The 13,091-nt window shown below is 41.0% G+C and overlaps 1 protein-coding gene across 4 annotated transcripts in view; it reads right to left on the bottom strand.

Moving 5' to 3' along the window:
• Positions 1-13,091, bottom strand: part of Chi (LIM domain-binding protein 2 Chi) — a 76,435-nt gene that overhangs the window by 14,442 nt on the left and 48,902 nt on the right. For 3 of the 4 annotated variants that reach the window (XM_089078352.1, XM_089078359.1, XM_089078370.1), the window contains exon 2: positions 8,520-8,619. In XM_089078352.1, the coding sequence (XP_088934478.1) occupies positions 8,520-8,619 (100 nt within the window). The remainder of the gene's footprint in view (positions 1-8,519; positions 8,620-13,091) is intronic. The other variant, XM_089078366.1, reaches the window with a different exon arrangement.

The following is a 13,091-nucleotide window of genomic DNA, read 5'->3' on the forward strand; positions in this document are numbered from 1 at the left end:
GGCACGTCGTGTCGCGCGGAGAAGAAACGAGACGAGGCTCGAGAAAGTATCGAGGAGAAAGCACGTCAAGTTCCGCTCGGTTCCGTTCCGTTCGGTTCGGTTCCAGGACGCGAGCGGAGAGACGCGCGCGCACGCCCGAAGCCCTTTCTTTCCTTTCAAGCCTCGCCTCGTCCTCGGAAGCCTCCCTTCGATGTGCCCTCCCGTCCATTAAGACTTACATCGGCTTCATTGTTACACATTCGATAGCGTAATATGTAACATTGGAACGGAGTGGTGATTCCGATACGTGACGCTCGTGTTCGAACGCGATCAGCGAGCAGGGGGGAGGAGGGAGGGAAGGAAGGAGAAATGGAAGAATTGCATGGAAAGTACGACTGTGTGTCGACCGTGCGAGGGTCAATCCATTTAAAGATCGTCGATTTGGCAATGACTTACATCTTCCGGCACATCTGTTTATTCGTTTCAAATTAATTCGAACGATTTATGTGAGAGTCTTTATCTGTGATGTGTTAACGCGGTTTCACGCGCTTTCTTTTTCTCGATTTAAATCGCGATAATTTGTCGTGCGCTGTAAAGGAACGGGATATAAATACGTTTTAATGTAGCCTCCAATACGATCTGGTCTGTATATAAAAAAATTCACATTTTTTTCTAAAGCGTATCCGTTCCGTATGCTTATCTGCTAATTTTTCGCAGAAATAATTAACTTTTTCCGTTATTACCGATAACATTAAACACGCAATAGACATAACCAAAACGCGAAATTCATAGCGTGTCGCTAACTGTGTGCCAACATTGTATATTCAGAACTCGAAATAATTACTTCGTCCCAATTTCCCGAACGGCGCATTCCCTCTATTAAGTCATTATGCGCATTTCGGTCCTGGCTCTCCCGATTTCATCCCCGTCCATTAAATCTTTTTCTCAGTTTCTAAGATAAAATCGATGTAATATAACATCGGGAACCGGCCTTATCGTAGAGATAGTGTTTCCTATTGAACTCGAGAGTACCACCGGTGCATCCAAAGCTTCCCTAGTAGGTCATTATATTGCTTTGAGGCTTCGCCCTCATCCGCTTCCGTTAAGATCTCCTCTCGATTTTATTATTAGATATTTTTGTCTTCGTGGAATATATCGCGCCGAACTTGCTCCACACGCTCTACATTTTTACTTTAATTCACCGAAAATATATGAAAATCGTGCGAAATTCGTTTTCGAAATCCTCAATACGAGATCCTGCGCTCAATCGCGTTTTACTTATACGTTTTACTTATGCGAAAGAAGACATTCTTCTTATTCCGACAGGCGCGGCTGAAACTTTGCTCGTAATTAATTCCATCGCGCGCGGACTCGCCTTGGCCATTGCGCCTTGGCCATTTCACGCAACCGCCGTATTACGCATTAATTCTAGTCCGAATCGTCGTCAACTACACGCCCACTCTTCGTGGCGATGCGATGTTCTATCCGATTGTGCTATAAGCTTCTTTCAAGCTTAGATCCTGCCGATTCGAAGCAGCGCGTTCGGAAATCGATTTAACCCTAACCGATATTGACTCTGAACAGGAGCAGAGAGAAGCAGAGAAGCTAGGATCTTCTCCTACATACTATCGCATTTGCCCGGAAGAATGGACTCATCCACTTTGATTCAAATTTCATCGATCTCATATGCTACATGTTCACTTCACTTACATTACATCCCGGATTCCTTCGATCTTCCCGTTGGACGAAATATTTATTTCGTCTATTTCTTTCCACCAGCGTCTTTCGATCAGCTCTCGAATCTCGATTTTTATCTCGGCAATTAGCCATCGCATGTCCTCGAGAAGCAATTGTAATAAGTTGTACTCGAGATTAAAAATATCTTAAAAGTATTCCCTTTGGAGACTGGAAGTCTCTCCGTACGAAGTGTCTCACAATTTCTCAGTCTTTAACTTTCTTGGCAAGTAAGTCCCGAATGAAATTTCCGTTAAAGTAAAGTCGCGACTTGAGATTCACTAATACTCTGAATTGAGAGCATCGAGGATTCGCACGTAAGAGTTTAAGAATTTGCGCCAATGGCTCGGCGCTAGTTTTGACTAACATGAGTAACAACCTTGATCTTCTTCATTGTCCACATTCTAAGTAATATCATCGAGAAGCTATGACACAAAAAAAAAAAAAAAAAAAACAGCCAATTAAATCAAGCTTCTCGATTCCCTGATTTCCGTCTAATTCATATACTAAATCGTCTAAATTGATCGCGACTCTGTTCGCTCCGTGCTAGATTAACGAAGACGTTTTCTTTTTTGCACAAAACGAAAGGATATGAATTCCTGGGCGCGTAGTCGCGACAGCGAGCCGTAAAAGCGGTTGTTGCTGACTACTCGTTGCTTCTTCCTATATACTCGTGCCAGCTAGCTCAGATCTTTTACTTCGTTTTGTTCTAGCCGGCTTTCTCGCTCTCGACTAAATCGCTCGCTCTCTCTTCCTCTTTTCCGCTCTTCTCTCTTGCTCCTCCTCGTCCTCGTCTAGGTAACTCTCGGCGTAGAACTACGCCAAACTTTGCAGTAACGGTACACTTAGCAGCACTCCGACTATCTCTCTTCCTTTCCCGTCGACTATGGCGTAAAGTATCCATCGCGAATAATATTCCAGCGCCAGTATAATCTTCTTACGCATCGAAATTAATGTACCATCGATCGGTGATCATTGATAATAAAAATAATACGCAGTGCTGCGAGTAAGTAATTACAATAATTTTAGCGTCATTATTAACATCGTATTATCAATAATCGCAACGTATCTGTAATCGTTATCATTATTATTAATACGTAGGACATATAAAGTTCAGCGGTGAGGTCAATGCGGTCGGATTGAAGAATCTAGTATTTAATCAGCGTCGATTCGTTTCGTAAGCAATTCAAGGCGATGACGATCGGTGATTCTCATGCCGAATGGCATTTCACACAGCGCCGGTTGCCGTTTAAATTAACGCATAAAATTTTACCTGCGCACATATGACATTTACGGGAGACACTAATTACTCGTGCGATTATGAATACATCAAATAACCTTAAGAGAAACTTGTGCAAGTTGGCTTACAGTTAAGTAACACAGTTCATCTCTATGCGAGTTACATGTCTTTCTATTCGTCTAAATTTTTATATATATATATATATATATATATATCTTTCCATCCTTGTAAATTTCTTTCGATTTTCTGCACGTGTATCTAATAGACTCTTTGTTATATAAGACAACTTGTATTCTCTCATTATTTTTATCTCTAATTTTTTCTTAACCACATCACTCTCATCAATTCGTTCATCATCGATCACTCTTAGAAACATTCGACGAAATAACGATAAAACGTATCATCATTTCATCATCTTGATTATCGAGATAATCAATTAATGAAATTATATTATTATACCTACAAATAAGTACGCAGAATATTTTGTATGACGTTTTGTATGATTTGCGATATCCGCCGAATATTTGGACGAGTCTTATTTCTTTTCGATTAGATTATATTTTAATCGCGAGTCAATCGATTCTTCGTTATTCCGACCCAAGACAGATCGAAGGGTGGCCAATACCTCGGATATTCTTTTTATACGCAGGAACGTCTATGCGGCAGCGTTAGCACGAGGCTGACGGAAGCAGCGGAAGAAACGGCAGTGAACCTTGCAAACGCATGCTGACAACGCACGAGATGCGACGATAGCGCGAGGAAAGATGATTTATGACCGTGGGACACGCCATGTCGTTTGCTAAACTTCGCGAACGAGCGCGCGGGCGTGTGCGTGAGCGTGCGCGTGTGCACGCGTGTGTCCCACGTGCGCGGGCGAGTGGAGTGGACGAAAAACATGAAAAGCGGAGAGAGAACGAGACGGACTGAAGAGTGGAGAGCACAGCCTAGAGTAGAATTTATTTCGTTTCGGGAGAGAGAGAGAGAGAGAGAGAGGGGGGGGGATGGAGGAGAAGGGAGGGGGTGAGTAGTAAACCCTCTCGGAATACTATACATGATATACGAGTATACACGACGAATAATAAAAATACGAAGAAAAACTACTAAAGAAAAAGAAAGGCAGATAACAATGTGTATGTTTTAAGAAAGTTGTAACAAAACAAAATAAACAAGTTGTGTGACGGAATAACAAGTTAGGAATACAGAACTGTGTTGCACGTAAAAAATAGAATTGTTGCGCGATGACCAACCGGAATCAACCTTTTATCACACACGCGGAATCGTTCGTAAGTTTAAGTTATATATAAAGAGAACCTCCTAACGAATTAAGTTACCTATTCATAAACAAGAAGATTTGTTTTCCCCAATTAAAATTGAACAAATACTTCAAAAAAAATTTCAAATTTCAAGTGAACTTTTCTTAGACAGAAATTTAATCCAAGATGCCGAATTCTGCATATCAAAAAGAACGAAAGAGAAAATTAAATTTCCCGACTCAATTAAAATTCTTCCTTTAAGAAAACTCGATATCCGATTAATCGAAAAATTGAATTTTGTTTAATTTTAGAATACCCCCACGTCATCCAAGAGTGATCGAGATGAAGCGAGGAGAAGGAGGTAAAATGATGCTAAAACGTCCGTTGCATTTGAAAGGATTGTAACATTGAAATTCGGATCGTTGTCTTTGCGACGCTTCACGCTTTGTTTTCAACTTTACACAATACGTATTTGAAAGTGTTTTGTACACACATCTGTTCTCATGGTACGCACAGATTAAAATGCATGGGCATCGTGCGACGGTCATTACAATTGCAGTTTACGAGGACGTTCAGCGTGATTGCGTGCTAGATCAAACAAAGTCCGCGATATTTTCAAGAAAAATTCATATATATTTCTTCCCTCTTTTAATCTCGGTACACTCGTCAAAAATCGAAAAAATTGTATTCTTTATTTCGATAACTTGTTACATTTAATCGCGAAGTATTTTTTAAATGTCGACAAGCTTCTTTGAAAACGGACTTTTTTTCGGCAACATTCGCGCTGTGGTCCTCGAGTTTAAAACACTGCGCGCGTCCATCATATGTATTTTCCTGCAATTTTCCACAACAGACGCGTTTGACCGCAGCCTCCGGTTTACAATTAAACAACGCGTTTACTGCAAAAACGATCACCGGCGGTTCGTTCCGGCAAAAAGATTGCGCGCGGCTTGCAATCTTTGGCCAATGGCTGCGGCGTAATGACGCTTCGGTTACACCGTCGCGGTGGAAAACGCTTTTTTTACGCTTCTCATTCGAAGTCGCCGCCGGCACGATTCGTGAAATAAAACTGGAGCTGCGTGCAAGAGTGTTCGATTGGCTTGTTGAAACGCGCCGCGGTGGTATTAAAAGGTGATGTAAATGCGCGCTTATACAAGCGGACACGTTAACTCTCTTTGCGCTCGTTTTAACCGCCATGCGGCACACCGTACTATCACCGAAAGGCGCCACTTTCACGCGTGTATTAATATCCCGATAGTGTACGTGAATTTTTTTTTTTTTTTTTTTTTTTTTAACGAAGAATTTATCTCGCGCTTTGATCTATCGGGGGCGCGCCACGCGACTTCGTTTTGCTCGTTGAACGCGAACCATTCTTCAATCGCTTGATCGCATAATATGCGTGGAATAAAATCGGCGTTCGCTTCGAGGAGGATCGGTGAAACGTAAAAATAAATAAGAAAGGTGAATTTCTCTTTGTAAGAAAAAGGAAGGAAGAAATGCTGGTAGTCACTTACGTTGACGGCTTAAACGTGAATTTAGGTCGAGTACGCAGAATATATAGTCCGAGTATGCATAAGTAAAAGCAATTGCAATATGCCGGTTCGATTCTGACCTTTTCTTTCTCCCGTCGTAACCGATCGATGCGGTCCACATGTATACATGCGTATATATTGACATGTGTGCTCCCTCCCTCCCTCCTCCTCTTCCCATTTTCTCTCTCTCTCTCTCTCTCCCTCCCACCCCCCCTCTCTCTCTCTCTCTCTCGGTTCTTGCTCTCTCTCGCTTTTACTCTTTCGCTCGCTCTCATATATGCTTGTACCAGCGAAATATAATTCGCACAACGCCCAGTCCCCTGTGCGCTTCGCGTGAGAATGACCAAAGAGAGAAAAACAAAATTTCCCGAATAGCTCTGCATTCGCCGAGATGATTGTTGTGGTATATACGAAACGTAGCCAAAAACGTAGAAAAAAATATCTCCTTTCATTACGAACCGCGTTCTCGCAGGTACGTTTTCCAAACGTGGCGGAGCAAGGTGACTTATGCGTTTGCGAGAAGAACAGCGGAAGAGATATTTCCATAATAATTGAAAATATTGGAAAACACAATTTTTCTGCTTCCTCATCTTCAAAAATATATATTATGTATCCCTTAATGAGATGCACGAAAAGAGATTAAGAAATTTTATCCGTTAAAATATGCAATTTATGAAAACTTTAAAACTGACGGGTGACGGGTTAAAATATGTCGAAAAGTGTTATAATGTGATAAGAAACTCGCTCGGATATTTATTTTAATTGACCGATAATATCTACAACGAAATTACAAATTAAAAAAGTAAGAATTTAAGAAGATGTAAGTGCTCGTCGCGAGAATGCTTCAAAAAAATGGTCAAACAAGAGTTAAACGCACGGTGAACTTTTTCGTGTTGGCACGCGTACAATCTCGAGAGACGCTGACAGCTCGCCACTTTGCTCCCGCCGCTCCTCTTATGCGACGCTAACGACAGAAACCAAGGAATTTATTCGGGCCGCTTATCGAGACCTCCCAGGGAAGAAGACCGGTTGTCCATTCGCGACTTGAAGATTAATGGACGCGGTATTAGGAGCGGAGGCTCATTAGAACGCATTAACCCCGGGCGCTTTTCTTTTTTTTTTTCTCCCGCATTACTCAATCCTAATGACATATTGACCACTACACCGCGAAGTATCAAACCTTCAAAATGGGATATATGACCACCGCTGCCTGTCGTAAATTGCGCATCGTTGATGGGGAAATAGTCTTCAATATGCACGTGTGTATGTGACACGGACTTATGAATACGCACATAGATAGCGATGACAAAACCTCACGATTTGCATTCAGAATCATTATTTCAGAATCATATATTTGATTTCACTAAAAATGCTAAAGAATTTTTAATCATATTATAAAAAATATCTCGTATATCTTAAAATTATTAAAACCATTAAAAGCTAATTGCAATTAGCTAATTGCAATTACTCGTCATTAAGGATATTTATCCTTTTCGATTATGTCATTCTACGAATATATTAATTGTAACAACGTATATATAAACGTAAATTAATTTTCATGTATTTTATTTTTTTTTTAAACATCCGCAAGAGTCAAAGATAGGCTTTTCGACACGCGATGTAGTGATAATGCAGCTTTCTTTTGCACGTAGTCTTGATTAATCTTCGACGGTTTGAAATCGACCGAACGAATAGAACGACATGTGCGCCGACAACAATGTGTTCCCTGGATCATATCTTATCACCATTATCGTGAATCTCTCAGAAGAGGTCGATTTATTTGCCGGCGGTATATGGGCCAGATAATTTTATAATGTAACAAAAAATCGAGCGAACCTTTAGAGAAAGATTTTCATACCGCACTATATTTTCCGCGTAAATAACTCGTCATTCATCTTGTAACTTTACTGAAGACGAAGGACGTATAAAATTTAATCAAAACAATATGTTTATTCGTATTCGCTTTCATTTGTTAATCGCTCCGCGCGTTTATACGGATTCTTTTTTTTTTTTAAATAATTTTGTCGAAAAACGCGAGAATATGATACTTGGAATTTCTCTCGTTGTATTCTTCACATAAATATAAATAGAAATGTAAAAACATTGACTTTAAATTCATGTAAGCGTTTTCGCAACACAAACGCCAGAAGCAAATGAAAATTGCGAGCGATTTAGCAAAACGCGATTAAACAAAACGGCGTGCAATAACCTTTGTCAAAATAACGACGTCTCGAATTGCGATAAATAGTGCGTTCGATTAAGCATACTGTAAATTTCGTCGCGTTGACCATTTTGGTACCGCGAATATTTTTTTTTTATCCTTTCAAAGGGATATTTATTTTCCAGGTTTTATCGAACAAAACATGTCCCTTTTGTTCACGATAATCGGAAAATTGGCTAAACCATCATATAATAATTGTAGTTCATTAGCTACTTCCGACTTCGCGACCGACAAGATTTTTAATTTAATTAAGAATGATATAATTACATCATATCAAGCGTATCCGATTTTGACGTCTAACTTCGTTTAACTTTTTACTCCGTTTTTCAAGACTGATTTTAAGACGCTTGTCAATCGGGAGATTCGTTTCGCGAATAATTTATCGAATCGATCGCCCATCGAACGGGCACGTTCGTACGAGCGTGAGAGCGGATGAACCGAAAGAAGGATAAAGAATCCGCTCGACTCCCGAACGTCACATACACGTGACAATACACACACACACACACACACAGGTAGAAACGAGGAGAAAAGAGAAATGAATTCGAAAGTGTACTCACCTCGGTGCGCTGCGATAACCTCTTGTTCAACTCGTGGAGCCTGTAGTCCGGTTGGCTGTAGCCATAGGCTGGAGTATGCCTCCTGGGGACAGGCAACGATCTGTCAGATCAGACCGATCGCTCATGTTAGGTGTGCTGTGTATAGCGTGTTACTTTCGCGTGTGTGCGTCGCGAATGTTTCATGCATGCGACACGGCCCCACCCCCTTTCCCCCCTTTCCGCCCACTTCCCCCCCGCGCGCGGTCCCGTCCCGTTATGTCGCGTCGCGTCACCACACTGCGCGAATTTTCGTAAGGTTAGGGGTAACGACTCTGTACTACCCTGTCGGCCCTTTCCGAGCGCGGACAGGCCGCAAAACGCGCTCGGACGTGGCACAGATTCGCGAAATGTAGTTTACGACTTTCACCGCGCCGACACCGCGGTTCATTCTCGGATCTCTCTTTAAAAGCGCGCCACGTTACAGAAGCGGAGGTTGAACGGTACAATTCGGTTTCGAAGGGTGCAATAATATTGGTATCTTCGATCGACTTCCTCGAAAGAACTCCGAGAAAATTGTTCCACGTTTCTTGTTCGCTCGATATTATCGAGCTCAATTTTCTCGAGTTCTCGAAAAGGGATGTTAGATCGTTTGTTACGCTAATTATAATAATTTCTACAAGTTTCAATTTCAATGTCACTTCCGACGTACAAACGTTCCAGAAATTCAAGCTCGTTTTTCCTAGTGGAAGATTTTCGTTGAAATCACCGTTGAAAGAAATATTTTTCGAGCACATACATGTATGTATGACGTTCTCTCGTCAAGCAACTGTACGAGGCAATCTTCTAAAGTAAAGAAACGATTTGATAATTTGACCTACCAACCTCGGTGGATAAAAATAACGTTACAAATATGAAGATTTTAAAGATCGGTCTTTTAATAACGCGCAAACGATCACATCATAATTATGTCGACAACGAAAATTGAGCCGCTCAGCTGTTTGATGAAATAACGCTATATCAAAATCAATAATGATGCGAAGGTCGTTGTATTTATGCTGTCAGTCCAATCGTCGGTGATCATCCAGACACCGCTAATTTGATGTTGTGAATCAATTACTAGCAACATTAACAAACATGGTACATCCAATTTTCGCGAATTGACCGATGTAACGGCCGAACTGATTGCAATAATCAATAATAATGTAAAGACGATCATAAACGCAAATTCATCCTATATATTTTTTTTTTATCCTGCTTAAACGTTATTATATTGATTACGTCATTATCCGTATTGAGATGTATCAGTTTATTTGTTTAAATAAACAATTCTCGACTGAGATCAAATTAAAAGTTTTTAAAACGTTAAGATAAATCGTTCAGCATATTCGCTATGCTCTTCTCTTTCATCTTGACACATAATTTCCGAGAAGAAGAGAGACGATTTTGTTGCCTTGATCAATGGCTTCCAAATCATCAAGGATCAAGCCCTCGGCTTCCGGTCGATCGTGGAGTAGCAGTTGGTTAACCGGTGGGTAATTAACGTCGCGTTGATAATATTTAGTGCTCGGAATGCCCGGGCTGGTGTGTACTGCGCGCATATTCGCGCCCCGAGGCCGGACGAGCGATCATTAAGAAGCGAGCGCGATGCGGTGATTAATAACAAGAGTACGCAGAATATTCCAGTAACACACACAGAGAGAGAGAGAGAGAGAGGGAGAGAGAGAGAGAGAGAGAGAGAGGAGGAGAGAGAGGAGGAGAGAGTCCGGGCGCGTCGCACTTCCGGTAACGAATTTCGGGACGTTCGACTCACGATCGATACTACAACACGTTTAGCACGTTACACGTTCCCATTAATGTAATATCCCGAAATTCTAATGAAAAGAAAAGCAAATGTGTCTTTTAAAAAAAAAAAAAAAAATTATGTCTATCGAATACAAGAGATCATCACAAGAGATCAAGAGATCATCTGTTGTCTGGTGCCAATCCGGAAATGAAGTCGGACTTTCCCCCGGACTCGAGATATCGACCTTCGTGATACACGTGCCATGATTTCTTCCGTGTATTAGTAACCTTGTAAAATCGCTATGCTAATTATAACGCGCTTAGTTGCAGAAGCGAGAGAGAAAGACAGAGTAAACGTAAAACGTCGCGATAATGCGAGAATGATAATTACGCGAACTGTTAGCATACGCGTGGGTCTTGGTGACTGAGAAACGGATTTGTTCCTTTCTTGACTGACATCACAAAAGTGTATACGTCATTGCTTTATTCAATTTCTGTCGAATTTCTATCGCGGAAGGACTTCTGTGATTTTCCACCGGATTTGCGGTGTCATCGTGATATCGACGTTAAACATTCGGTGTAACGCGTTGGACGATGACGTGAAAGGGAACGATAATTTCTCTTCACTGATCACCAACTTAACTAGAATTATTTTTATCATAAATAATAATGCGTTCGAGCAAGTTTCGATAAGTCAGGCTCTCGGAAAGAAGTGGCCTTCGACGAACGAGCAGGAAATCAGACGGTTCCTTTGAATCTTTATTTGACGCGATCGATAAGATAAATCGCTTGACTTCCCGACTTTCCGAGAACCACGTCACGAAAAAAAGCATTAAAAACTGCATATAAATTAGATAAATGTCTGACTTTGCAATCTATATAATAGATAAATATACAGACGGATAGATACAGACGCAAACTGAATTCAAACAAAAGTTTAACATAAATGGATAAAATGAGAAACGTTTATCGATAACCGATTAAAGTTGACAGGTTTTAAACTAATGAAAAAGATAATTATGAATAGATAATTATGAATTAGATTGAGATGCGAGAGAAAGTTTGATGCGATTTTCTTTCTTCTTGCGCGAGAAAATGCCGTCCCAAGATCGATCATGTCGGGAAAGAACTTGGAGTTTCTCGTCTCTGGAGAATCGATGCCATGGGACTCTGGCGAGACACGTCACTATCGCATGCGTGTGTGTGTGTGTGTGTGTGTGTGTGTGTGTGTGCGCGCGCGCGTATGTGTACGTGTGCGGGGCAGATTTGCCAGGGGTGAGATCTCAAGGGTTGCAAGGGTAACCCAGTGTCGGTTTATTGGGGAATGACGGGACGCGTGGACAAATCTTTCATCCCGTTTGCTGTATTGAACGATCAAGAACGCTCGTTCTACATGGTGTATTATAAGTAATAATCCTATATGTCGAAAGGAAAAAAACATTGCCGAGCAAAACACGAAAACATTACAATCAATTCGAAACTTTTCCTAAGCTTCGTTATAAATTATTTTAATCTGTTGAACGAATTGACAAATTATTATTTTATTGAAAGATGATTATGAAAGAAAAAAAAAAAAAAAAACTGAAGAGATTATAAAAAAAATAAAATTGAATCCCTATTTCCTTAAAGAAAATATTCCAGATTCCAAGCCGTTTATTTCATTGCAAATTCATTGCAATTTCATTTGCAATTTGTCACATCGAATGGCAATCGCACCTGAACCTGAACAGCGCGGACGTAAAAAAAAAAAAAAAAAAAAAAAGAGGCGTAAAAAGATCGCTTCCGGAATTAGCGGACACGTCGGAAACGAGTACGCGTCGCTTGACGAATCGGCCCCGCGACTTCGTAAGACGGAATTGAATCGCGCTAATTTAGTCCGATAACGTCCGATTTCACGCGAGGCACGTAGCGGCCGTCGTGCAATAACCCCGGCGTGCGCGCATGTAACGCCCGGCTTTTCATTCAAGACGTGCCGCACGATCGAACTAATTAATTCGTCGCACGGCACCGCGGCGTGCGGGTTGCGAGCGCGAGTCCGCCAGAATTTTTGCCCGCCTTCCTCGCCTGCACCCCCTCCCCCTCCCCCCCTCCTCTCCCCGTATCGTATCCGGGGAGAGAACCGTGACAGATCATTCCGCCGATACGGAACTAATTCGCAAAATGAAAAACTAGCGGGCTCGAGAACGGCACGCGGCCCTCGGAATTTTTCAAGGCTGCGAGTGCATACAGAAACAACAAGCACTAAAAAGGGATTTATCAATCTTTTATCGTTAACTTTCATTCACGAGCTTCCACGTATATTGTATTTTCGTAATAAACGTTCGTGCAAATAATTATAGAACGCGCGTTAGTCTTTCGTGAAATTATGAAACTGCTAGTGATATTATTGTGCGAAGATATTGTGGTTGTTTAATGAGTAAAAACGTTTGCTCTGAGATGCGCTGCGATCTAAATTTATCTTTTCAGATTTTTTTATCAAGTAAAAAACCTTTTTCTCTTTGCACTTGAGGTGACTAGTGCGAATTTATTCATTGCACGTCTAATATCGCTAGGCTACCATAAACACTTGACGATAGATAAGTTAAAGTCATTAATCAGAGAATTGATCGATTTCGAAAGTTGTTACGATTCAAACGGATGTAATGATATTCAACTTGACCAGAGGATCTGTAGATAATTTCTCTTGTCTAATTGTAAGAGAAGCGCCTGAGTATATCGCTTTTCCCAAGAATTTCACGCTAAAGACAATTCAACATGAAAATGATATTTTTTTAAACAATAATTTCAACCTTTCAAACTGATGTAAATATA

Source organism: Pogonomyrmex barbatus, unplaced genomic scaffold (genome assembly GCF_055798465.1).
Source record: "Pogonomyrmex barbatus isolate J1 unplaced genomic scaffold, ASM5579846v1 scaffold1, whole genome shotgun sequence".
NCBI classification, from domain to species: Eukaryota; Metazoa; Arthropoda; class Insecta; order Hymenoptera; family Formicidae; genus Pogonomyrmex; species Pogonomyrmex barbatus.